This window comes from Oncorhynchus mykiss, chromosome 6 (genome assembly GCF_057628025.1).
Source record: "Oncorhynchus mykiss isolate SJ-2025 chromosome 6, ASM5762802v1, whole genome shotgun sequence".
Taxonomy (NCBI): domain Eukaryota; kingdom Metazoa; phylum Chordata; class Actinopteri; order Salmoniformes; family Salmonidae; genus Oncorhynchus; species Oncorhynchus mykiss.
Genome location: NC_143027.1, coordinates 12,880,919 through 12,908,244, shown reverse-complemented (window position 1 = coordinate 12,908,244; position 27,326 = coordinate 12,880,919). Strand labels below are relative to the sequence as shown.

Here is a 27,326-nt window from a genome sequence, read left to right as displayed (position 1 = left end):
TTGCAGGGAGGGATGCTGCCTCACTCTTATGACCCTCATGGCAGTTTGTGCCAAGGGGGCAATTTGAGATTTTAGTTGGACTCTTGGTTGGATTTTAGTTGGGTTAGCTCCACACCTAACCTAGGACAGTGCTTTCCACATACTGTAGCCGAATCTCAAATAATCTCAGATTCACACATTAGGCTACACAAGGTAACAACAGTACAGTCGTTTTACACTGGTCATGTCTACATGGGATACAGCTTTTGTCAAAAGTTGCATTTAGCATTTTCGCTAACCTTCAACTAATTATCCTAACCTGCTACGAAAAGTCGCTTTTGACCTAAACTGTAGCCTATCCCTTCTAGACAAAACCCTTCGTTTTTTACTGCCACTGAGGGGCAGTAGAGTATAGTCTGCGGTATATTTATTTATTTGTATTTTTTTAGTCTGCGGTATGACTGTGTACAGTCCCACGGCAATGACATCACTATTTATGAGTAAGCTAAAGCTAGCGGATTTGGCTTCAGAGAAGTTCATGTGAAACAGTCGAAAATGCCTTCAGTAAAAACTTTTGACTTGAGTTACGATGTTATTAATGAATATGATACATTTTCCGAAGGCGACTGCATATCTGGAATAATCACTTTGGAGTTAATAAAGGAAACCAAAGTGGAAAGCCTTTTCATCAAAGCCAAAGGGGACGCACATGTCCATTGGACGAAACGTACGAAAGACCACACTAGGACTTACTCTGCTCACAATCGATATTTCAAACTTAAGACGTTTATGATTAATGAATCTCCTAAAGGTAAGTCTAGGGGAGATTTTGTGTTTTTAATCGTTTACTATAACCTACCATACCCATCCCAATATGACCCCACCCCGTGTATCCTGCCGGCGCACAGGCGCGATGTCAGTTATCAATTTTTTTAATAAAAAACAAACTGGCGCACAACCATATACAAGTATTTATATGTAGAGGTGCTGACTAACGGCGAATAAACTAAGCTATAAAATACATTTAAATAAAGGGAGTCGTACACTCTATATATAAACTCCCAGTAATATATTGGGTAAATCACAAACGTTTCTGCACCACTGTGCCTTCTTTAATACCCAATCAATTACTTGGAGTTTATATATTGAGTGTGCGACTCTCTTTATTTTTATAGCTTATGTTGGGTGAACTACATGTACTTCAATTAACTAGTAATTAAGTGTGCTTGCTGAATGCAAATCACAACTGTTTATACTTTGTATTATTATTCCGTTGCCACCTGTATGTAGCGTGCGTAAAAGCTATCAACACCAAAGCAACATAAAAACGTCCTGGTCAGGTTGCTTGAAAAAAAAAACTGTGGTACTACTAATACTTGTTACACTACAACCATATTTGCATCAATCCCAGTGTATTTTAATGGTCATACAATTCAACTAGTCTTCCACTGTTGAAGCTAGAAACGCCATTCAAACTTTAAAACGTGCAGACCGGTCTGGAATAGGTTGTGTAAAAACGGCTAGCTGGAGCCATCTGAGCGGTTGGCTGTAGATGCCCTCACCTGCTAGTGACAATGCTGACTCTACATTGGTCTGACCCCACTACAGGCGGTCCAGCAAGAACCAGGCAGATGTGTCCATATACAGAGTTTTGTTCTCTAGTTCACCACCACGCATTAGCAGACATATACGTAATCTATGTGGTTCTATAAGGAAAGGAAAATAAACTCGGCAAAAAAGAAACATCCCTTTTTCAGGACCCTCTTTCAAAGATAATTTGTAAAAATCCAAATAACTTCACAGATCTTCATTGTAAAGGGTTTAAATACTGTTTCCCATGCTTGTTCAGTGATCAATAAACATTTATTGAACATGCACCTGTGGAATGGTCGTTAAGACACTAACAGCTTACAGACTAAGGCAATTAAGGTCACAGTTATGAAAACTTAGGAAACTAAAGAGGCCTTTCTACTGACTCTGAAAAACACCAAAAGTAAGATGCCCAGGGTCCCTGCTCATCTGCGTGAATGTGCCTTAGGCATGCTGCAAGGAGGCATGAGGACTGCAGATGTGGCCAGAGCAATAAATTGCAATGTCCATACTGTGAGACACCTTAGACAGCGCTACAGGGAGACAGGACAGACAGCTGATTGTCTAGAATGTCATTGTATGTTGTAGCATTAAGATATCCCTTCGCTGGAACTAAGGGGCCTAGCCCGACCCAGAAAAACATCCCCAGACCATTATTTCTCCTCCACCAAACTTTACAGTTGGCACTTTGTATTCGGGCAGGTAGCATTCTCCTGGCATCCGCCAAAACCAGATTAGTCCATTGGACAGCCAGGTAGTGAAGTGTGATTCATCACTCCAGAGAACGTGTTTCCACTGCTACAGAATTCAATGGTGGCGAGCTTTACACCAGGGAGGTGTCCACATACTTTTGTATATACAGTTGAGTCGGAAGTTTACATACACTTAGGTTGGAGTCATTAAAAATGGTTCTTAAACCACTCCACAAATTTCTTGTTAACAAACTATAGTTTTGGCAAGTCGGTTAGGACATCTACTTTGTGCATGACAAATGCATGAATTTATAAAGTCATATGTGACGATCCAATATCAGGATCATGGGGGTGGCTGAGGACCCGGGCTCAAGTTCTACTTCATCAGTCTCAAGCAAATGGCAAATGGCTGTCGGTTCACATATTTGGCGATTAGGTTAATGGACGAATCTGTCTAGCACTGCAGACTCGGTCACTCTTTTTTAGATATATCGTTGCCAGTGGCATCAGTTGAGGTTATTATTAGGTAACGTTAGTGAACGTTGCTGGTACCATCGGTTGATTTTGTTAGGTTTGGTGTTCCCCACTATAAACACTCCATGTGTGGATATCTTTGCGTGAGGATTAGAGGTTACCTTGTTCTATTACGTGACCAGGTTGGGTTTTCTTTTTCATACCAGATGTCAGAGTATTGTTTTCAACTTTCGTTTTTTCATTTGCTCATTTTGGAGAGAAAAGAATCTGTGGGTCAGTTCTTATTGTCATCTGGCATTTATCCTTTTCCCACCTGACTTTACATGGCTAGGCCTAATATCATTAGAGGGACAGCTGGTTGCTCGGTCACTTTTGCTGGAATGTTCATCTTTTAGATCACCCAGTGAAACATAAAAGGGTTCTTGGGCCTTTAAATCAACTTAAAGTAGATATCGCCTTTCTTCAGGAGACACATCTCCACATTTTTGACCACTCTCGTTTAAAAGGATGGTGGATCAGTCAGTCATATCATTCCAATTTTCATTCTAGGAAATGCCATTTTAATTAGTCAGAACATATCGTTCGCAATGTCAAGTGTAGAGGCAGACTTAGCAGGCCATTTCATTATTGTAGTAGGAAGACTGTATAGTACACCTGTTATCTTAGCTAACATTTATGCAATAAATTGGGATAACAGTTCATTCTCCACAAATGTATTTTCTCAATTACCAAATATGGATAAATACCGCCTAATAGTACACAATTCATATCACCACCTACTGTCACCCAATCTGGATCGTAGCTCTCCTTAGGGTATCATCTCCATCAAAGACAGTACTCGCAATTCAGCTATTTCTTAAGACATATGGCATATCCGATGCGTGGCGTTTCCGCAATCCCACAGCTAGGGAGTATTATTACTTCTCGCCAGTTCATAAGGCCTTCTCACATATACACTATCCTTTCCTAGACAATAGATTTCTGCCACTTATCTAAGGGGCCAAATTGTTTCATACATTGCAAGATTAAGGAACTGCAATATTCAACACCTTGGGGACCGTACAAATAAAATCTTGGATTTGGATATGGCTATTTCACACACTTCATCCGCAGGCCTACTAAAACAACGTTTGACACTTCATCCACAGGCCTACTAAAACAACGTTTGACACTTCATCCTCAGGCCTACTAAAACAACGTTTGACACTTCATCCACAGGCCTACTAAAACAACGTTTGACACTTCATCCGCAGGCCTACTAAAACGTTTGACACTTCATTCACAGGCCTACTAAAACAACGTTTGACACTTCATCCACAGGCCTACTAAAACAACGTTTGACACTTCATCCACAGGCCTACTAAAACAACATTTGACACTTCATCCACAGGCCTACTAAAACAACGTTTGACACTTCATTCACAGGCCTACTAAAACAACGTTTGACACTTCATCCGCAGGCCTACTAAAACAACTTTTGACACTTCATCCACAGGCCTACTAAAACAACGTTTGACACTTCATCCACAGGCCTACTAAAACAACGTTTGACACTTCATCCACAGGCCTACTAAAACAACGTTTGACACTTCATCCACAGGCCTACTAAAACAACGTTTGACACTTCATCCGCAGGCCTACTAAAACAACGTTTGACACTTCATCCACAGGCCTACTAAAACAACGTTTGACACTTCATTCACAGGCCTACTAAAACAACGTTTGACACTTCATCCACAGGCCTACTAAAACAACGTTTGACACTTCATCCACAGGCCTACTAAAACAACGTTTGACACTTCATCCACAGGCCTACTAAAACAACGTTTGACACTTCATCCACAAGCCTACTAAAACAACGTTTGACACTTCATCCACAGGCCTACTAAAACAACGTTTGACACTTCATCCGCAGGCCTACTAAAACAACGTTTGACACTTCATCCGCAGGCCTACTAAAACAACGTTTGACACTTCATCCACAGGCCTACTAAAACAACGTTTGACACTTCATCCACAGGCCTACTAAAACAACGTTTGACACTTCATCCACAGGCCTACTAAAACAACGTTTGACACTTCATTCACAGGCCTACTAAAACAACGTTTGACACTTCATCCGCAGGCCTACTAAAACAACGTTTGACACTTCATCCGCAGGCCTACTAAAACAACGTTTGACACTTCATCCGCAGGCCTACTAAAACAACGTTTGACACTTCATCCACAGGCCTACTAAAACAACGTTTGACACTTCATCCACAGGCCTACTAAAACAACGTTTGACACTTCATCCACAGGCCTACTAAAACAACGTTTGACACTTCATCCACAGGCCTACTAAAACAACGTTTGACACTTCATCCACAGGCCTACTAAAACAACGTTTGACACTTCATCCACAGGCCTACTAAAACAACGTTTGACACTTCATCCACAGGCCTACTAAAACAACGTTTGACACTTCATCCACAGGCCTACTAAAACAACGTTTGACACTTCATCCACAGGCCTACTAAAACAACGTTTGACACTTCATCCACAGGCCTACTAAAACAACGTTTGACACTTCATCCACAGGCCTACTAAAACAACGTTTGACACTTCATCCGCAGGCCTACTAAAACAACGTTTGACACTTCATCCGCAGGCCTACTAAAACAACGTTTGACACTTCATCCGCAGGCCTACTAAAACAACGTTTGACACTTCATCCGCAGGCCTACTAAAACAACGTTTGACACTTCATCCACAGGCCTACTAAAACAACGTTTGACACTTCATCCACAGGCCTACTAAAACAACGTTTGACACTTCATCCACAGGCCTACTAAAACAACGTTTGACACTTCATCCACAGGCCTACTAAAACAACGTTTGACACTTCATCCACAGGCCTACTAAAACAACGTTTGACACTTCATCCACAGGCCTACTAAAACAACGTTTGACACTTCAGACAGAGTTTGATCTTCTTTCAACTTGACAAGCTGAAAATCTTATTAGTAAATCTTGATATAAAATTATGAACAGCTGCGTCAGAGAAGCGCAAATCAAACCATACCTGAGATAAATTACAAGTTGGATAACAAATGTATTGATCATTTAGAGATCAATTAATTCTTTCATAACTTTTACTCACAATTATACACTTCGGAATCCGCTGGTAATGCTACCTTATTCGACACCTTCTTTGAGAACTTAGATATTTCTACAGTTGAACCTGAGGGAGCTGCTAAATTGGAAGAACAGTTCTCTATAGAAGAGATTGTGTTGGCAATTAAATCTATGCAGTGTGGTAAATCCTCTGGGCCCAACGGATTTCCGAGGGAATTCAAAAATATATATACATCTGATCAACTTTCTCCTCTCTTGCTTTCCATATTTAAGGAATCATTCCCCTCAAACTCTTTACCCTCAACAATGATACAGGCATGTATTTCACTTATTCTGAAAAAGGAATAAAAAACTTGGGGTTCATATAGTGTCAATGATTAGGTGAATGGATAAGGCGGAGTCAGGCGCAGGACACAGGTATGAGTAATAATCAGAGAATTTACTCAAAAATAAGCAATGTTCCAACAAGGAAAAACACAAATATCCAGAGCACAAAATAACGAAGAAGGACCAACTTCGGCGGGAAGTCGCGACGCGCGCCGACACCGGCCTCGGGGACGACCCGGAGGACAAGTCGCAGGTCGATCCAGATGGAGACGGTGAAATTCCTGCAGTAAGGACGGATCCAGGATGTCCTCCACCGGCACCCAGCATCTCTCCTCCGGACCGTACCCCTCCCACTCCACGAGGTACTGAAGGCCTCTCGCCCGACTCCTTGAGTCCATGATGGCTCGCACAGTGTACGCCGGGGCCCCCTCGATGTCCAGAGGGGGAGGAGAAACCTCCCGCACCTCAGACTGCTGGAGCGGACCAGCCACCACCGGCCTGAGGAGAGACACATGGAACGAGGTGTTAATACGGTAATCAGGGGGAGTTGTAACCTATAACAAACCTTGTTCAGTCTCCTCAGGACTTTAAATGGCCCCACAAACCACGGACCCAGCTTCCGGCAGGTCAGGCGAAGGAGTAGGTTTTGGGTCGAGAGCCAGACCCGGTCCCCCACTGCGGTGGCGGTCCGCACTCACCTTCTGCCGCCTGATGGCCCGTTGTAGACGCACATGGGCAGCATCCCATGTCTCCTCCAAGTGCCGAAACCATTCATCCACCGCAAGAGCCTCGATCTGGCTCTGATGCCACGGTGCCAGGATGGGCTGATAGCCTAGCACACACTGAAAAGGTGATAGGTTAGTGGAAGAGTGGCGGAGGGAGTTTTGGGCCATCTCCGCCCAGGGGATGAAAACCGCCCACTCCCCCGTCTGGTCCTGGCAATAGGACCACAGAAACCTACCCACATCCTGGTTGACTCTCTCCACCTGCCCGTTACTCTCGGGGTGAAAACCTGAGGTGAGGCTGACCGAGACCCCCAGGCGTTCCATAAACGCCCTCCAGACTTCAGACGTGAATTGGGGACCCCAATCAGAAACGATATCCTCAGGCACCCCGTAGTGCCGGAATACGTGCGTGAACAGGGCCTCCGCAGTCTGTAGAGCCGTAGGGAGACCGGGAAAAGGAAGGAGACGGCAGGACTTAGAAAACTGATCCACAACGACCAGGATCGTGGTGTTACCCCGTGACGGGGGAAGATCCGTCACGAAATCCACCGATAGGTGTGACCACTGTCGTTGTCAAATCAAATTTTATTTGTCACATACACATGGTTAGCAGATGTTAATGCGAGTGTAGCGAAATGCTTGTGCATCTAGTTCCAACAATGCAGTAATAACCAACGAGTAATCTAACCTAACAATTCCAAAACTACTACCTTATACACACAAGTGTAAAGGGATAAAGAATATGTACATAAAGATATATGAATGAGTGATGGTACAGAACGGCATAGGCAAGATGCAGTAGATGGTATAGAGTACAGTATATACATATGAGATTTTTAATAGGGTATGTAAACATTATATTAAGTAGCATTGTTTAAAGTGGCTAGTGATATATTTTTACATCAATTTCCATCAATTTCCATTATTAAAGTGGCTGGAGTTGAGTTAGTGTGTTGGCAGCAACCACTCAATGTTAGTGGCGCTGCTGCGCCGTCTTCACGACGCTGTCTGTGTGGGTGGACCAATTCAGTTTGTCCGTGATGTGTACGCCGAGTAACTTAAAACTTACTACCCTCTCCACTACTGTCCCGTCGATGTGGATAGGGGGGTGCTCCCTCTGCTGTTTCCTGAAGTCCACAATCATCTCCTTTGTTTTGTTGACGTTGAGTGTGAGGTTATTTTCCTGACACCACACTCCGAGGGCCCTCACCCTCCTCCCTGTAGGCCGTCTCGTCGTTGGTAATCAAGCCTACCACTGTAGTGTCGTCCTGAAACTTGATGATTGAGTTGGAGGCGTGCATGGCCACGCAGTCGTGGGTGAACAGGGAGTACAGGAGAGGGCTCAAAACGCACCCTTGTGGGGCCCCAGTGTTGAGGATCAGCAGGGTGGAGATGTTGTTACCTACCCTCACCACCTGGGGGCGGCCCGTCAGGAAGTCCAGTACCCAGTTGCACAGGGCGGGGTCGAGACCTAGGGTCTCGAGCTTGATGACGAGTTTGGAGGGTACTATGGTGTTGAATGCTGAGCTGTAGTCGATGAACAGCATTCTCACATAGGTATTCCTCTTGTCCAGATGGGTTAGGGCAGTGTGCAGTGTGGTTGCGATTGCGTTGTCTGTGGACCTATTTGGGCGGTAAGCAAATTGGAGTGGGTCTAGGGTGTCAGGTAGGGTGGAGGTGATATGGACTGTGACTAGTCTCGCAAAGCACTTCATGATGACGGAAGTTAGTGCTAGTTACCTTAGCTTTCTTGGGAACAGGGACAATGGTGGCCTTGAAGCATGTGGGAACAGCAGACTGGGATAAGGCTATATTGAATATGTCCGTAAACACACCAGCCAGCTGGTCTGCGCATGCTCTGAGGACGTGGCTGGGGATGCCATCTGGGCCTGCAGCCTTGCGAGGGTTAACACGTTTAAATGTTTTACTCACGTCGGCTGCAGTGAAGGAGAGTCCGCAGGTTTTGGTTGCGGGCCGTGTCAGTGGCACTGTATTGTCCTCAAAGAGGGCAAAAAAGTTATTTAGTCTGTCTGGGAGCAAGACATCCTGGTCCGCGACAGGGCTGGTTTTCTTTTTGTAATCTGTGATTGACTGTAGACCCTGCCACATACCTCTTGTGTCTGAGCCGTTAAATTACGACTCTACTTTGTCTCTATACTGACGCTTAGCTTGTTTGATTGCCTTGCGGAGGGAATAGCTACACTGTTTGTATTCGGTCATGTTTCCGGTCACCTTGCCCTGGTTAAAAGCAGTGGTTTGCGCTTTTAGTTTCACGCGAATGCTGCCATCAATCCACGGTTTCTGGTTTGGGAATGTTTTAATCGTTGCTATGGGTACGACATTGTCAATGCACTTTCTAATGAACTCGCTCACCGAATCAGCGTATTCGTCAATGTTGTTGTTGGATGCAATGCGGAACATATCCCAATCCACGTGATCGAAGCAGTCTTGAAGTGTGGAATCAGATTGGTCGTACGAGCGTTGAGCAGACCTGAGCGCTGGAGCTTCTTGTTATATGCGTCGCGGAAGTGAGAATAGCAACGATCCAGGGTTTTACCAGCCCTGGTTGCACAATCGATATGCTGATACAATTTAGGGAGTCTTGTTTTCAGATTAGCCTTGTTAAAATCCCCAGCTACAATGAGTGCAGCCTCAGGATATGTGGTTTCCAGTTTGCATATAGTCAAATAAAGTTTGTTCAGGGCCATCGATGTGTCTGCTTGGGGGGGGAATGTGTCCAGGGTCCTGCTCCATCTAATATCTCCTCCCAGGTCCATTTCCCCATTAAGCGCTGTTCCTCCTTTTCACGCTGCTTGGTCCTTGTTTGGTGGGTTATTCTGTCACGGTCGTCATAAACAGGAGACCAAGGCGCAGCGTGATAAGAATACATTCTTCTTTAATGAAAGAGAAACACTGAACAACGTATACAAAACGACTGTGACGCTATAAGCCACGAGTGCTGACAGGCAACTACACATAGACAATAACCCACAAAACCAAAATGGAAAATGGCAACCTAAATAGGATCCCCAATCAGAGACAACGATAAACAGCTGTCTCTGATTGGGAACCATTTCAGGCCACCATAGACCTACATATACCTAGACATACTAAAACCCCATAGAATTACAAAAAACCCTAGACAAGACAAAAACACACATACCACCCTAGTCACACCCTGACCTAACCAAAATAATAAAGAAAACAAAGATAACTAAGGTCAGGGCGTGACATTCACCAACACTGAAATTACTAATTGGGTTTCTGTTACAGACAATATACTCCCCCCTGGGATCCATAGATATCCATTTGGGTTCAACATTCCTGAGGGGTAAGTGGAAATTCAAGCCAAATTCATAGTCGTAGCTACAGATTGAACATATTGTTTTACGTGGTATGTAACACTGTTTTATATTACAGAAGCATGCCATCATCCTTCAAGGGTCCACATGGCAAGATAGTGTACAAACTGGAAGCCAAGCTGGTTAGGGGTTGGCTAAAGACACGCGACTTGGTGAAGGAAATCACCTTTGTCTCCAAGGCTGACTTGAACCATGTCCTACTAATGGTGTGTAATCTGTGCTACCATAAAACTTCAATTAATAGCCCAGGTGTTTATTTGCTTCGATCACTGAACACAACTGGTGCTTATTAGAGACAGGCTTTTATTTGAGCCAGACATCTATTTCCTTAATGAAGAAAGCTTTTGCTCAATAAAATGTTGAAGACTGCCACTCTGTTTGTGGCCAGTATAAAGATTATAATAACAATTCCATCGCAGATCAGACTTGCTAAGACTAGGCTGCCTATCATACAGCCCCGATTTCGCGCTTCAGCACCATTATCTCACTTGTTGCGCCTCGTTGTGCCTTGTATCTCCGGTAGTTGAGCCAAACATATCAAATGACACTGCTGTCTCATCCATGGCAATGATGTTGCTCTCCTTTATCTTATTTTGGGTAATATTTACGGTACTCACTGAAGTTCATTCATAAACAATTCATTTAGACCCTGTGTTTATTTGCTGAAATGTGTGCCGATGCCGTCAATTAAAAGGAACAGGTAGATATTTGAGACTCAGCGTTTAATTGAAGTTTTATGGTAATCTAGTCCATTTGATTATAGGATGGATGGATGTACGGTGTTATTCATCACATATGTGTGAAAGTGGATGGTTGGATGTACAGATCCCGGTTTGGTTTCCTTGTGTCATACTAGCATAGAACACAATGTAATTTCCTCATCCTGCGTTCCAGTCTCCTCAGCATGGTGTGAAGAACAAGTCAGTTGGTATATTCACCTCAGGGCATGTCACCATGGATGTCCACGTTGAAAGGATGGGCTATATGCCAGGTAATGTATATCCCAGGTACTGTAATGTAGCAACATGAAAATGACTATGAAAGTGTCCTGATTACACAATTAACTTTTACATGCAAGGCTTAGTCGATATTTGTAATACCTTCAATATAGCTGTACAGGACCTGTGCCAATGCACTGTTGTGTTGATAATTTGAAATCTCAGACTGTCTTTAATTTTGTGGTGGCTTTTTCCACTCCAGGTGAGACTGTGAATATCTGTGCAAACATCAAGAACAACTCCTCCCGTGACCTTAAGCCCAAATTCAGTCTGAAGCAGAAAATGGCTTTCTTTGCCTCTGGCAACACAAAGATAGCAGAGCAGACAGTCTGCAAAGTAGTCAGAGAACCTATCCCGTCCAACACCCGACAAAGTGTTGCTGGGTCATTGAAGATACCTGCTGACCAGGACTTGTCCATCCTGAACTGTAACATCATAAGAGTAGAGTACATACTAAAGGTACATCCAAGTGTCTGGACAATCACTTCATATTCCGAGTATTAAACAGAAAAGTAACGCTTTAACTATAAGCTTTATGCTCAAGTGATGCATATTAACTTGACATTCGCAGTCACACACACACACAGATCTCCCATTGACGTCAGTGCAAAAAGGCAGGTCAGACATGTGCATCTCGAGTTACGATTTGGCTAAAGAGATTTTGATTAATTCCCAATACTCCTCCATAACATGCTGTTTGTTTTAAAGGTATACTTGGATGTTCCTCTTGCCACAGACCCTGAAGTCAAGTTTCCATTGGCTATTATCCCTTCCTGCTTTCGGTCTGACCTATCACCAGACAGATGTGTCAGGTTTGAAGAATTCGGGAAAGGTGGTCCAAGCAACAGTGACTTCCCTTGTGATACAGCCTTTGGACCATATCCTCCTGTCTCGGGTCCAGGGGGAGGCCTATATCCGCCTGCCCTGCCAGTGTACCCTGAACCTGCAGCCGTGGGAGGAAGTTATCCCCCTGACCCACAGCCAGCATACCCATACCCAACTCACTTGATGATGCATCTACCTCCAACTGCTCCACCATTTCATACACCACCGACTGCCCCGATGATGCTTTCACACCCATCTCCTCAAGAGATAGACCAACCCCCATCGTATTGTTCCCTCTTTCCTCCGTCAGCACCTGAAACATCACCCTGATACACCATAAACACTCATCTTTGACAGAAGTTTCACAGCTGATTCACTCCCAGTGTCATGTTTGCACATGTAACAGTTTAGCTTCCGTCCCTCTCCTCGCCCCTCACCTGACACCCACGAAGCATCGTTACCTATCGCGCCACAAAAGCCACGGCCCTTGCAGAGCAAGGGGTACAACTCCTTCAGGTCTCAGAGCGAGTGACGTGACTCAGTTTTTTACTGTAATATACACCTGCTATTGAGTTCTGTCTTCCAGGATTTGTGTCTGATACAACATTTTAAAAACTATGTAATGTAATGCTCAGATCACTCAAATGGTGCCTTCTTGACGACCTTTATGAATTATTTTTTTGACTCCAGTTTTGCCAGCACAACAAAACAAAAAGAAAAGGGGAGCAGCACACTCCACGTGCTCAAGTGCAATCATTTTATAACCAATGTTTCGACAGACAAGCTGTCTTCATCAGGGTATAAGGACACACAGGTGTCTAATTATGGCCGGGTGTGGCTTGATGTCATTGGTTGATTTACAGATCTAAATAGAACATGTAAAAAACATGAATGGATACCATACGATCATAGATACAATGTGGCTACATAGGCCTAAAACATTTACAATGAAATGCAAAATCTCAATAATCACAAGAATGGCTTCAGATCAAAGTCTACTTTGAGACCGAAGGGAGCAAGGATTTTGAAATAAGAAATCCAGGCAGCCTCTCGTTTTAACAATAAATTGTCAAGGTCACTCACTCTCCTAGGGATATAGGGAAGTGACGAAATAGACTGGTTCGCTTCCAAATGCGAACCACTCTATTTCGTCCCTTCTCTATATTGGCATCGACCACGTCACCCTCCCTATGAGATGGGGTGAACTTGACAATTTATTGGGGGGGGAAGAGCTTGACAACATTGGTTATTAAATTACTGCATCTGAGCTCCTAGAGAGTGCAGCTCTCCTTTTCTTTTTAAAGTGTTCTTCTCCGCTAGCCAGCACCTCGCCTAAACAGGTGTTCTCCTCCGCTAGCCAACACCTCGCCTAAACAGGTGTTCTCCTCCGCTAGCCAACACCTCGCCTAAACAGGTGTTCTCCTCCGCTAGCCAACACCTCGCCTAAACAGGTGTTCTTCTCCGCTAGCCAGCACCTCGCCTAAACAGGTGTTCTCCTCCGCTAGCCAACACCTCGCCTAAACAGGTGTTCTCCTCCGCTAGCCAACACCTCGCCTAAACAGGTGTTCTTCTCCGCTAGCCAACACCTCGCCTAAACAGGTGTTCTCCTCCGCTAGCCAACACCTCGCCTAAACAGGTGTTCTCCTCCGCTAGCCAACACCTCGCCTAAACAGGTGTTCTCCTCCGCTAGCCAACACCTCGCCTAAACAGGTGTTCTCCTCCGCTAGCCAACACCTCGCCTAAACAGGTGTTCTCCTCCGCTAGCCAACACCTCGCCTAAACAGGTGTTCTTCTCCGCTAGCCAACACCTCGCCTAAACAGGTGTTCTCCTCCGCTAGCCAACACCTCGCCTAAACAGGTGTTCTCCTCCGCTAGCCAACACCTCGCCTAAACAGGTGTTCTCCTCCGCTAGCCAACACCTCGCCTAAACAGGTGTTCTTCTCCGCTAGCCAACACCTCGCCTAAACAGGTGTTCTCCTCCGCTAGCCAACACCTCGCCTAAACAGGTGTTCTCCTCCGCTAGCCAACACCTCGCCTAAACAGGTGTTCTCCTCCGCTAGCCAACACCTCGCCTAAACAGGTGTTCTCCTCCGCTAGCCAACACCTCGCCTAAACAGGTGTTCTCCTCCGCTAGCCAACACCTCGCCTAAACAGGTGTTCTTCTCCGCTAGCCAACACCTCGCCTAAACAGGTGTTCTTCTCCACTAGCCAACACCTCGCCTAAACAGGTGTTCTCCTCCGCTAGCCAACACCTCGCCTAAACAGGTGTTCTCCTCCGCTAGCCAACACCTCGCCTAAACAGGTGTTCTCCTCCGCTAGCCAACACCTCGCCTAAACAGGTGTTCTCCTCCGCTAGCCAACACCTCGCCTAAACAGGTGTTCTCCTCCGCTAGCCAACACCTCGCCTAAACAGGTGTTCTCCTCCGCTAGCCAACACCTCGCCTAAACAGGTGTTCTCCTCCGCTAGCCAACACCTCGCCTAAACAGGTGTTCTTCTCCGCTAGCCAACACCTCGCCTAAACAGGTGTTCTCCTCCGCTAGCCAACACCTCGCCTAAACAGGTGTTCTCCTCCACTAGCCAACACCTCGCCTAAACAGGTGTTCTTCTCCGCTAGCCAACACCTCGCCTAAACAGGTGTTCTCCTCCGCTAGCCAACACCTCGCCTAAACAGGTGTTCTCCTCCGCTAGCCAACACCTCGCCTAAACAGGTGTTCTCCTCCGCTAGCCAACACCTCGCCTAAACAGGTGTTCTCCTCCACTAGCCAACACCTCGCCTAAACAGGTGTTCTTCTCCGCTAGCCAACACCTCGCCTAAACAGGTGTTCTCCTCCGCTAGCCAACACCTCGCCTAAACAGGTGTTCTCCTCCGCTAGCCAACACCTCGCCTAAACAGGTGTTCTCCTCCGCTAGCCAACACCTCGCCTAAACAGGTGTTCTCCTCCGCTAGCCAACACCTCGCCTAAACAGGTGTTCTCCTCCGCTAGCCAACACCTCGCCTAAACAGGTGTTCTTCTCCGCTAGCCAACACCTCGCCTAAACAGGTGTTCTCCTCCGCTAGCCAACACCTCGCCTAAACAGGTGTTCTTCTCCGCTAGCCAGCACCTCGCCTAAACAGGTGTTCTCCTCCGCTAGCCAACACCTCGCCTAAACAGGTGTTCTTCTCCGCTAGCCAACACCTCGCCTAAACAGGTGTTCTCCTCCGCTAGCCAGCACCTCGCCTAAACAGGTGTTCTCCTCCGCTAGCCAACACCTCGCCTAAACAGGTGTTCTCCTCCGCTAGCCAACACCTCGCCTAAACAGGTGTTCTTCTCCGCTAGCCAACACCTCGCCTAAACAGGTGTTCTCCTCCGCTAGCCAACACCTCGCCTAAACAGGTGTTCTTCTCCGCTAGCCAACACCTCGCCTAAACAGGTGTTCTTCTCCGCTAGCCAACACCTCGCCTAAACAGGTGTTCTCCTCCGCTAGCCAACACCTCGCCTAAACAGGTGTTCTCCTCCGCTAGCCAACACCTCGCCTAAACAGGTGTTCTCCGCTAGCCAACACCTCGCCTAAACAGGTGTTCTCCTCCGCTAGCCAACACCTCGCCTAAACAGGTGTTCTCCTCCGCTAGCCAACACCTCGCCTAAACAGGTGTTCTCCTCCGCTAGCCAACACCTCGCCTAAACAGGTGTTCTCCTCCGCTAGCCAACACCTCGCCTAAACAGGTGTTCTCCTCCGCTAGCCAACACCTCGCCTAAACAGGTGTTCTCCTCCGCTAGCCAACACCTCGCCTAAACAGGTGTTCTCCTCCGCTAGCCAACACCTCGCCTAAACAGGTGTTCTCCTCCGCTAGCCAACACCTCGCCTAAACAGGTGTTCTCCTCCGCTAGCCAACACCTCGCCTAAACAGGTGTTCTTCTCCGCTAGCCAACACCTCGCCTAAACAGGTGTTCTCCTCCGCTAGCCAACACCTCGCCTAAACAGGTGTTCTCCTCCGCTAGCCAACACCTCGCCTAAACAGGTGTTCTCCTCCGCTAGCCAACACCTCGCCTAAACAGGTGTTCTTCTCCGCTAGCCAACACCTCGCCTAAACAGGTGTTCTTCTCCGCTAGCCAACACCTCGCCTAAACAGGTGTTCTTCTCCGCTAGCCAACACCTCGCCTAAACAGGTGTTCTTCTCCGCTAGCCAACACCTCGCCTAAACAGGTGTTCTTCTCCGCTAGCCAACACCTCGCCTAAACAGGTGTTCTTCTCCGCTAGCCAACACCTCGCCTAAACAGGTGTTCTCCTCCGCTAGCCAACACCTCGCCTAAACAGGTGTTCTTCTCCGCTAGCCAACACCTCGCCTAAACAGGTGTTCTTCTCCGCTAGCCAACACCTCGCCTAAACAGGTGTTCTCCTCCGCTAGCCAACACATCGCCTAAACAGGTGTGCGTTTCTTTCGCGTCCAGATTACCAACACAGTGCCCTTAGTTTGGCCATGCAAAATGTATGCATCATTAATTACTCAGTATTGTTGTGATCTAAGCCCATGTACCAGGACACCTTGTTAACACATATTATGTACAAATGATGTATTCACTGAGATATAATACAGTATTGCACTACTACTGCCATTGTTGTTTAACTAATTAAATATATCACAGGAGGCTTTGGCCTACCATTATTTCATTTATTTATTTAAGCTTCGTGTGATATTGCATTGTTTCTATTCTATTGTTCTACAGGCCAGGAGGGCAGACTCCTGTTATCTATCACATTCTTTGTTCACAGTTTGTTTATGTCAGACATTTTCAGGACTGTTTCATGTTAGCCTTCCAATCATCATTATTAGATCAATATTCGTTTGCTATTAGTTTTGCAGGCATATGACCTACTCCACAGTTACTAAATTAACATAAATGGAAATTATAAATTGTAGCTGTTTGTGCCATTTAATTATGTGGTTAGCCAGTGATGCATATACCGTTAACCAGTTCTGATTGGACGCATGAAGCTCTGTTCACACACCCCTCGCCCCTGTGGGGAACACATCTCGACTCCAACGCACATATTTAGGCTGTTGCCACGGGAGACATTGCAGAACCACTTGTCATGGGGAACAGGTTTTGGGGTCCCTGCGTTTTCATACTCGTTTTCCACGGTAAGAACTTGTCAGAAAGTTGCTAGCTATCTGTATGTAGTTAATGGGGAAATGTGTTGTTTTTGTCCTTTATTTTTCTATACTAGAAAATATTATAAGCTACCTAGTTTTCTGGTTTATACTTAATAATATTGTTTGTAGATAGCAAACTTAGCTTGTTTGCTAACGTTACAGTAGTGTGCATTTGTTTTTAGCTAGCTAGCTACTATACAGTAGTTACTGTAGCAGCTCAAAAGTTAGCTCTACAAGTATAAAGTAATCAACAACAAAAAAGTATAAAGAAATCTATTAAAAATAAGTAAAATAGAATTTTAGTGCGAGTAGGCTTGTAACGCAATAATTCAGCGTTTAGTTACTGTCCCGACTTCACAGAGTAACGTTACAGATGGTTCCGCCTCCATCACTCGGTCTAATCATGCGTTCTCAAGCCGCCCTCTACCGGCGTCCTAAAGTGATAAGCCCAGTCATTATTTTATTTAACTAAGAAAGTCACTCTTATTTACAATGACGGCCTACACCGGACGACGCTGGGCAAATTGTGCGCCGCCCTATTGGATTCCCAATCACGGCCGGTTGTGATACAGCCTAGAATCGAACCAGGACGTCTGTAGTGACGCCTCAAGCACTGAGAAGCAGTGCCTTAGACCGCTGCGCCACTGGGACGCAATTCTGGACGAGGCTAACGACTTTTGAGTGAAAATTACAATTTAGTGCCTGGAAATACGATGACATTGCTAAAATAGTCAAATATTTGGTAGGAAACCATTTTGCCAGCATCTTCATGTCGTTAAATGTACTTTAGACAGGTGGCAATGTTGTCATTAACTAGCAAAGTTCGTCAAACAAATAGCTAGAATGAGAACGTTAGCTACTTAGCTAAAATCCGGTGTCCTCCCTTCAATCTTAGCTAAAGTTATACTGCATCAAAATTCAGTCTAGCGACATCAAAAGTATGACAAGGTTTTCCTATTAATTGTTTGCATCCCATTTAATGTCGTTGTATTTCCAAGCCACTGTAAATGCTCTTTTGATTAAGTCTTCATCAGTGCTCAATAATGATGCATTGAGTAGAATGCTCAGTTGGTCATCTGTACAAAACGAACGTTCAAAACAATATTGTGACGAAACATGCAACCAATGAATAGCTACCAAAACACAACATGGGGATAATCCCTCCACTGGCCAGGACATTGTTATTTAACCAGCTCATATTACAAAATTGTCTAGTTTATAACATGACCCTACACCTTATAGCCAACCTCATCCGACCTGGATACATTTGTTTGTCCAAGGTGCATTTTTCCTTTCATAGGCTAATTCACTGTAATGTTATATTATACTGTTTTCTCCCATAGAGGCGGCTGGCTTTAGCATCAGGAATGAGCTGCTGGGTAAGTGTGTGCAGGTCCTGGTCCAGGATGGGCATCCCGGGAGCAGGGTGGTGCTGGGGGAGTGCATCCCTGGTTCAGCGCTGCAGGAGTGGCAGTGGCTCCCTGAGCGCCTAGCCCTGAGCAGCTGGCTCACAGGAGAGTGTCTGAGTGGCCAGGAGCATGATCTGAGTGTCAGACTGCACCACTGTGACCCTGGGAATGAGGAGGGAGCTGGGGCTGCAGGTGGCGAGGTGGGCAGGGAGGGCCAGGCATGGGCCTGCTCTAAGAAGGGCCACCTCACACTGCAAGGAAAGGGGCTTCACCTCAGCGCTCCTCACGTGTCCTCTAAGTCGTCTAAGGTCTTCCTCTCCAAAGAGCGTAGACAGGCCAGCAAGTGGAGAACGCTGGGCAACCATACTGTCTGTGGGAATAGAGCCAGCCATCACCACCACCATCGCCACAGGTCCACACAAACTGCTGCTCTGCCCTCCTCAACAAGTTCCCCTTCCAATACAAACAGCCAACCACAGTCGAGTAAGAAGAACCGTCCCATCATAGGGTCCCATCATAGAGAAGGGATGTGCCTTATGTCATCCTTCAGTAGCTTTCATTATAGAGCTCATTCATTTTCATCATACTGGGATATTTCACTTCACTGTTTCACACACTCTTCATCAGTCTTACATTTCCTCGCTGTCAAGGGCTGAATTACATTAACACAATTGTACTTGTAGGCTACATGTCTTAGGTCATAGTCACTATTATTTCCATTGTCTCCTATGCAGTGCCTACCAAACAACGTCTAACAAGTTATTCTGTCAGTATTGGTTCTACCGATCCATCTTTTGCCATAGAAATACAGTACCAGTCAAAAGTTTGGATACACCTACTCATTCCAGAGTTTTTCTTTATTTTTAAAATGTTCTACATTGTAGAATGATAATAAAAACTATGAAATAACACACATGGAATCATGTAGTTACCAAAAATCAAAATATATTTTATATTTGAAATTCTTCAAAGTTTTCAACCTTTGCCTTGATGACCGCTTTGCACATTCTTGGCATTCTCTCAACCAGCTTCATGAGGTAGTCCCGTGGAATGCATTTAATTAACATGTGTGCCTTGTTAAAAGTTAATTTGTGGAATTTATTTCCTTCTTAATGTGTTTGAGCCAATCAGTTGTGTTGTGACAAGGTGTGAATGGTATACAGAATATAGCCCTATTTGGTAAAAGACCAAGTCCATATTATGGCAAGAACTGCTCAAATAAGCAAAGAGAAATGAATGTCCATCATTGCTTGAAGACATTAAGGTCAGTCAATCTGGAAAATTTCAATAACTTTCAAAGTTTCTTCAAGTATAGTCGCAAAAATCATCAAGCGCTATGATGAAACTGCTTCTCATGAGGACCACCACAGGAAAGGAAGATCGAGAATTTCCTCTGCTGCAGAGGATAAATTCCTTAGATTTTGCAGCACAAATAAATGTTTCACAGAGTTCAAGTAACAGACACATCTCAAGATCAACTGTTCAAAGGACAATGCGTGAATCTTGCCTTCATGGTTGAGTTGCTGCAAATAAAACACTACTTAAGGACACCAATAATAAGAAGACTTGCTTGGGCCAAGAAACACAAGAAATGGACATTAGACTGGTGGAAATCTGTCATTTGGTCTGATAAGTAGATGATGGATGATCTCAGCATGTGTGGGTCCCACAGTGAAGCATGGAAGAGGTGGTGTGGGGGTGCTTTGCTGGTGCCACTGTCAAAGATTTATTTGGAATTCAAGGCACACTGAACCAGCATGGCTACCACAGCATTCTGCAGCGATACACCATCACATCTGGTTTGCACTTAATGGGACTATCATTTGTTTTTCAACAGGACAATGACCCAACACACCTCCAGGCTGTGTAAGGGCTATTTGACCAAGAAGAAGAGTGATGTTGTGCTGCATCAGAGACCTGGCAATCACAATCTACAATCAACCAACGTCAACCCAATTGAGATGGTTTGGAATGAGTTGGACCACAGAGTGAAGGAAAAGCAAGTGCTCAGAGTATGTGGGAATTCCTTCAAGACAGTTTGAAAAGCATTCCAAGTGAAGCTGTTTGAGAGAATTCCAAGACTGTGCAAAGCTGTCATCAAGGCAAAGGGCGACTACTCTCAAATATACAATTATTTTGATTTGTTTAACACTTTTTTTGGTTACTACATGATTCCATATGTGTTACAGTGGGGCAAAAAAGTATTTAGTCAGCCACCAATTGTGCAAGTTCTCCCACTTAAAAAGATGAGAGGCCTGTAATGAATTTAATACATTTATTTGCAAATTATGGTGGAAAATAAGTATTTGGTCAATAACAAAAGTTTATCTCAATATAACAAAGTTTATCTACTTTGTTATATACCCTTTGTTGGCAATGACAGAGGTCAAACGTTTTCTGTAAGTCTTCACAAGGTTTTCACACACTGTTGCTGGTATTTTGGCCCATTCCTCCATGCAGATCTCCTCTAGAGCAGTGATCTTTTGGGACTGTTACTGGGCAACACGGACTTTCAATTCTCTCCAAATATTTTCTATGGAGTTGAGATCTGGAGACTGGCTAGGCCACTCCAGGACCTTAATGCTTCTTACGAAGCCACTCCTTCGTTGCCCGGGCGGTGTGTTTGGGATCATTGTCATGCTGAAAGACCCAGCCACGTTTCATCTTCAATGCCCTTGCTGATGGTAGGCTTTGTTACTTTGGTACCAGCTCTCTGCAGGTCATTCACTAGGTCCCCCCATGTGGTTCTGGGATTTTTGCTCACCATTTTGACCCCACGGGGTGAGATCTTGCGTGGAGCCCCAGATCGAGGGAGATTATCAGTGGTCTTGTATGTCTTCCATTTCCTAATAATTGCTCCCACAGTTGATTTCTTCAAATCAAGCTGCTTACCTATTGCAGATTCAGTCTTCCCAGCCTGGTGCAGTCTTCCCAGCCTACAATTTTGTTTCTGGTGTCCTTTGACAGCTCTTTGGTCTTGGCCATAGTGGAGTTTGGAGTGTGACTGTTTGAGGTTGTGGACAGGTGTCTTTTATACTGATAACAAGTTCAAACAGGTGCCATTAATACAGGTAACGAGTGGAGGACAGAAGAGCCTCTTAAAGAAGAAGTTACAGGTCTGTGAGAGCCAGAAATCTTGCTTGTTTGTAGGAGACCAAATACTTATTTTCCACCATAATTTGCAAATAAATTCATTAAAAATCCTACAATGTGATTTTCTGGATTTTTTTTCTCATTTTGTCTGTCATAGTTGAAGTGTACCTATGATGAAAATTAAAGTGGGAGAACTTGCACAATTGGTGGCTGACTAAATACTTTTTTGCCCCACTGTATTTTGTAGTTTTGATGTCTTCACTTTTATTCTACAATGTAGAAAATAGTACAAATAAAGAAACCTACAGTACTCATTCATGGGGTTATGTCCAAACTATTTTATTTACATTTTACCCCTTTTTTCTCCCCAATTTCGTGGTATCCAATTGTTTTAGTAGCTACTATCTTGTCTCATCGCTACAACTCATCGTCTCGGGAGAGACGAAGGTTGAAAGCCATGTGTCCTCCGATACACAACCCAACCAAGCCGCACTGCTTCTTATCACAGCGCGCATCCAACCCGGAAGCCAGCCGCACCAATGTGTCGGAGGATACACCGTGTACCTGGCAACCTTGGTTAGCGCGCACTGCGCCCGGCCCGCCACAGGAGTCGTTGGTGCGCGATGAGACAAGGATATCCCTACCGGCCAAGCCCTCCCTAACCCGGACAACGCTAGGCCAATTGTGCGTCTCCCCACGGACCTCCCTGTCGCGGCCGGTTATGACAGCCTGGGCGCGAACCCAGGTCTCTGGTGGCACAGCTGGCGCTGTGTGTGTCAACTTTTGATTGGTACTGTACATTGTAACAATTTTTTTTAATCTGATTTGAGAATACCTTGGTTTGGTCAGTGTCTTAGGCTTAACAGTGGGTGATCCAAATGGCATCTCAGCGTGGTCATATACCACTAGTTCCATCAGGGATTGCATTTCCACTGTCCTTGCTGGCTAAATCTCATTCAGCTAAATTCCCTCCAATCAATAGGGTCCTATTGTGGGCTGGTTGCCAGCAAGTCCAAAACTCTTCACTTGGGGCTCCTCCCTACGCCAGTCCTATGAGGCACTAGTTTAAACTTATGTGTATGTCTTTTGATTCAATTCAATCTGATGGTCCTCGGTTAAGTATTTTGTTCTGGCTTTGGTGAGATGGCATACTAATTGATGAACAGATGAATAAAACAAAGGGGCTATGGCTTTGAGATAATAACTAGGGTATTACTCCTGTGTTATTACACTCTAATGCTGATTGGATGTCCCCCCTCCAGTTCCCGGGGATGATGTTGTTTCCCCTAACACCACTGGAATGGACATTGGGACAGAGCACTCTCATCTGGTTGAAAGCACCATGGGCCTTGAGGGCCCCTCAATGACATTCTTCAACGCTGAGTATGGTGAGTTGGGAAACCTATTGCCGGAGGGGTGTGGAAGAAAGACTATAACTGCCTTCAAAACAAACCCAGGGTCAAAACACATCTCTCTGCCCCGATGGGCTCTGGGGCCTTCTACTCTGTGCCTTGTCTACCACATGGTGGCGTTAGAGGAGAGGAAAACTTACATAGGAATCTGTAGAGTGGGTGTATTAATGTCCAAGCCCACTCAGATAATTCCAGTTTCTAAAGACCTTTTATATGATGTTCTAGAGGTTTGCTAGAGTTTGAAAGTGGAAAGTGTTTGTTTACTCTGAACTGTCGATTATGGGAGTTTCTCCATCTCTCTTTGTGTGTGTTACAGGGTTTGGCTGGAAAGTGACCATGCTGGTGCTGAGCTCCCTGGCTCTGGTGCTGGGGACTGTCATGCTCTTACTCAACATCCACCACAACAGGTGGGTGCTTATAGTTCTCCTATTTCACACATGTACAAGTATCTATTAATACACGCATGAATTAGATTGTTTTTATTTGTTTTGCATATCCCACCCTCCCTGAGAGAAGTAAGGTTAAGTGCCTTGCTTAAGGCCAAATTGCAATAATTTTTTCACCATGTCGACCCGGGGCATTTGAACCAGCGACCTTTCGGTTACTTTCCCAACGTTCTAACTGCTAGGCTAACCTGCACACTGCTGTCTTCCCACTGTATCACTATTGGTCTGCTGACACGGGGCCTAAGGGGAAATACAGCATCCCAGTAGTACCATAAACATGCATTTTGGATCCAGTATTATGCCTACTACATTCAAGAATTATCACATTTTCCCACTGAATCTGAATTATGCTCCAAAGATCCTGTGGTTAGGAAGATTTTTTTTCTCAAATGACAACCCAGAACTACAACTTCATCACATACTACAGTAACCACAACTGCCCACACAGTTGCAGAACTACAAATTAATGATTTCCCTCTCCCAGGAAGAAGAAAGTAGTGTGTGTGCTGAAGTCGTACACTCCTACGGGGCTTGTGAGTCAGCCGGGGTCCCCTGTACTCAGCGAGAGAGCCCCCCTCACTCAGCACCCCATGCGGCCGGCCTACTCTCCCTCGCTACAGCGGGGAGAGATCTTGATCAAGTGGAAGGACGGTACCGTCACCCCGCTGTTCGACAACAACAGTTACCTGACTGACTGAAGGGTGTGTGTGTGTGTGTATATGTCTTTGTACTTGTAGAGAGAAAGAGAAGCAAAGGGAATCTGAAAATCTATTTAAGAATCTGAGAGGTGCACAGTGAACACACACATTTCAATGCATTTCAATATAACATTTTACAAGTGTGCTGATGTGAGTCAGCATAACGGTTATGTTACACTTTTAACACAGGAACGTTCGGAAAAATATGCACATCCATCTTATCAGGTGCAGAGCAAAAGAAACTATCAAAGAAAAAATGTATGTCTGCAACTCTGGTATGCTCCCATGGTGATTTAATCAGACAACGGTTAGATCCGAGTTGGATCTCTGTCAGGTCACATTTTCAACACACACATTTCATGGAATGTCTGGAAATCCCTCACTTCCCTTAGAAGTATCTGGCCTAACTGAGATGAAAGGTAGCAATGAAGTCCTGCCAGTAGATATAGCTGGACCTGGTTGAAGGACCGTTATGGAATATTCCAAACCCCTGATGAACTAGACAAACCGGCTTTCCCTCTAACTAAGTACTCGTCAAAAGTTTGGACACACCTACTCATTCAAGGGTTTGTCTTTATTTATTTTTTTACAATTTTCTACATTGTATAATAATAGTGAAGACATCAAAACTATGAAATAACACATGGAATCATGTAGTAATGAAAAAAGTGTTAAACAAATTAAAATACATTTTATATTTGAGATTCTTCAAAGTAGCCACCCTTTGCGTTGATGACAGCTTTGCAGATTCTTGACATTCTCTCAACCGGCTTCACCTGGAATGCTTTTCCAACAGTCTTGAAGGAGTTCCCACATATGCTGAGCACTTGTTGGCTGCTTTTCCTTCACTCTGCGGTCCAACTCTTCCCAAACCATCTCAATTGGGTTGATGTCGGGGGATTGTGGAGGCCAGGTCATCTGATGCAGCACTCCATCACTCTCCTTCTTGGTCAAATTGCCCTTACACAGCCTGGAGGTGTGTTGGGTCATTGTCCTGTTGAAAAACACATGATAGTCCCACTAAGCGCAAACCAGATGGGATGTCGAATCGCTGCAGAATGCTGTGGTAGCCATGCTGGTTAAGTGTGCCTTGAATTCTACATAGATCACAGACAGTGTCCCCAGCAAAGCACCCCAACCCCATCACACCTCCTCCTCTTTGCTTCACGGTAGGAACCACACATGCAGAGATCATTCGTTCACCTACTCTGCTTCTCACAAAGAAACGGCAGTTGGAACCAAAAATCTCAAATTGGGACTCATCAGACCAAAGTACAGATTTCCACTAGTCTAATGTCCATTGCTCGTGTTTCTTGGCCCAAGCAAGTCTCTTCTTATTAGTAGTAATGGTTTCTTTGCAGCAATTTGACCATGAAGGCCTGATTAATGCAGTATCCTCTGAACAGTTGATGTTGAGGTGTGTCTGTTACTTGAACTCTGTGAAGCATTTATTTGGGCTGCAAAATCTAATGAACTTGTCCTCTGCAGCAGAGGTAACTCTGGGTCTTTCTTTCCTTTGGCGGTCCTTATGAGAGCTTCATCTTAGAGCTGTATAGTTTTTGCAACTGCACTTGAATAAACATAAACAATTCTTCAAGTTTTCCAGATTGACTGACCTTAATGTCTTCAAGTAATGATGGACTTTTGTTTCTCTTTGCTTATTTAAGCAGTTCTTGCCATAATATGGACAAAGCCCTATTTGGTAAAATACCATCTTCTGTATTCCACCCCTACCTTGTCACAACACAACTGATTGGCTCAAATGCATTAAGAAGGAAAGAAATTCCACAAATTATTTTTTAACAAGGAACACCTGTTAATTTAAATGTATTCCACGTGACTACCTCATAAAGCTGGTTGAGATAATGCCAAGAGTGCAAAGCTGTCATCAAGGCAAAGGTTGGAAACTTTGAAGAATCTCAAATATAAAATATATTTGGATTTGTTTAATATTTTTTTGCTTACTACATGATTCCAAATGTGTTATTTCATAGTTTTGATCTCTTCACTATTATTCTACAATGTAGAAAATAGTAAAAAATAAAGAAAATCCTTTGAATGAGTAGGTGTGTCCAAACTTTTGACTGGTACTGTATGTCCATGTGCTTCCAGCAAGTGTGAGAAAGCAGTGGATTGTACATACTGTAGTCGTAACATGTTCAAGGTGAGTCCTGAGGTATTTGTAGCATTGCTATGACATCAATTGCTAGTGTTTTGAGGTGTCAACAATGTTGTCAATCTAATATAGCCAAATGAGAATAGAAGAGAATAATCGTAGTTTTTGCATTGATAACAGTATATTTTCAGAGCTAGTATAATGACAGCTTTTGTATGGAAGATATGATGTGAAATTACATTTTAAATTGGTGAAATGTGGAAAAGTAACTAAAGATTTTTGTCTCTGAATTATGGATATTGTACTTGCTCACTAATATAGGAAGTGTTGACAGCTACTGTGCAACGTTCTGATATTTTGATGCATAGAGCCTTACTGACATGGGCATTTTGGGTCCGATACTGATTTAGATCTTTTAAGGGACACATCTAACCGATACTGATAATCTGCCGATATACTGTTTTACAGTGTGGAAATTAAAAAGTCCCAAGAAATATGTTTCAAATGTTGATTTCTTAAATTGTGACAGGAATTACATCATGAGCCAGCATCATACCACCCTGCATCCCACTGCTGGCTTGCCTCTGAAACGAAGGGTGTTTTCACACTAGGTCCCTTTAAGTGAATTTTTGAAGAACTAAGTGCAGTTCGCTTAATTATTTTGTTCAGTGTGAACACTCCAAAGGAACTCAGACCCCTCAAAAGCATAACAGTGGGAAGTAGGTGTGCTGCAACTCCCCCTAAAAAAAATAAGAAATCCTAAATATATATACGTTTCTCTCACAAAAGTGGTGCACCTGGCCTTTATTACTCCTCTGTTAGTGGACTGATATAGCTGTCTGTGGCGCAAGCCCAAAAGAAATCTGCAACCAAATCCACATCGAAATGTGAGTTATAGATCTGTCATTCTCATTGAAAGCAAGTCTAA

General features: G+C 44.5%; 2 protein-coding genes across 5 annotated transcripts; both read left to right on the top strand.

The window, feature by feature from the left end:
- The first annotated feature begins 448 nt into the window (after positions 1–448).
- On the top strand, positions 449–16,719 carry LOC149982769 (arrestin domain-containing protein 3-like). 2 transcript variants are annotated; one of them, XM_021605304.3, is made up of 6 exons: positions 449–790; positions 10,178–10,235; positions 10,325–10,472; positions 11,161–11,257; positions 11,467–11,723; positions 11,973–16,719. In XM_021605304.3, the coding sequence occupies exons 1-6, from the start codon at positions 535–537 to the stop codon at positions 12,417–12,419; spliced, it is 1,263 nt and encodes a 420-aa protein (XP_021460979.3). In that variant the 5' UTR covers positions 449–534; the 3' UTR covers positions 12,420–16,719. The 2 variants fall into 2 exon arrangements, with proteins under 2 accessions (XP_021460979.3, XP_090093153.1); XM_090237027.1 differs by lacking the exon at positions 11,467–11,723 and having other exon boundaries at positions 455–790; positions 11,973–12,822.
- A 302-nt stretch (positions 16,720–17,021) lies between these two features.
- Positions 17,022–26,892, top strand: LOC110525294 (uncharacterized). Of its 3 annotated transcripts, none has more exons than XM_021605303.3 (5): positions 17,022–17,212; positions 18,568–19,116; positions 22,989–23,114; positions 23,455–23,545; positions 24,069–26,892. In XM_021605303.3, exons 1-5 carry the CDS (start codon positions 17,164–17,166, stop codon positions 24,280–24,282), a joined length of 1,029 nt encoding a protein of 342 aa, XP_021460978.2. In that variant the 5' UTR covers positions 17,022–17,163; the 3' UTR covers positions 24,283–26,892. The 3 variants fall into 3 exon arrangements, with proteins under 3 accessions (XP_021460978.2, XP_090093154.1, XP_090093155.1); XM_090237028.1 differs by having other exon boundaries at positions 17,070–17,212; positions 18,568–18,603; XM_090237029.1 differs by lacking the exon at positions 18,568–19,116 and having other exon boundaries at positions 17,077–17,212.
- Positions 26,893–27,326: the final 434 nt, after the last annotated feature.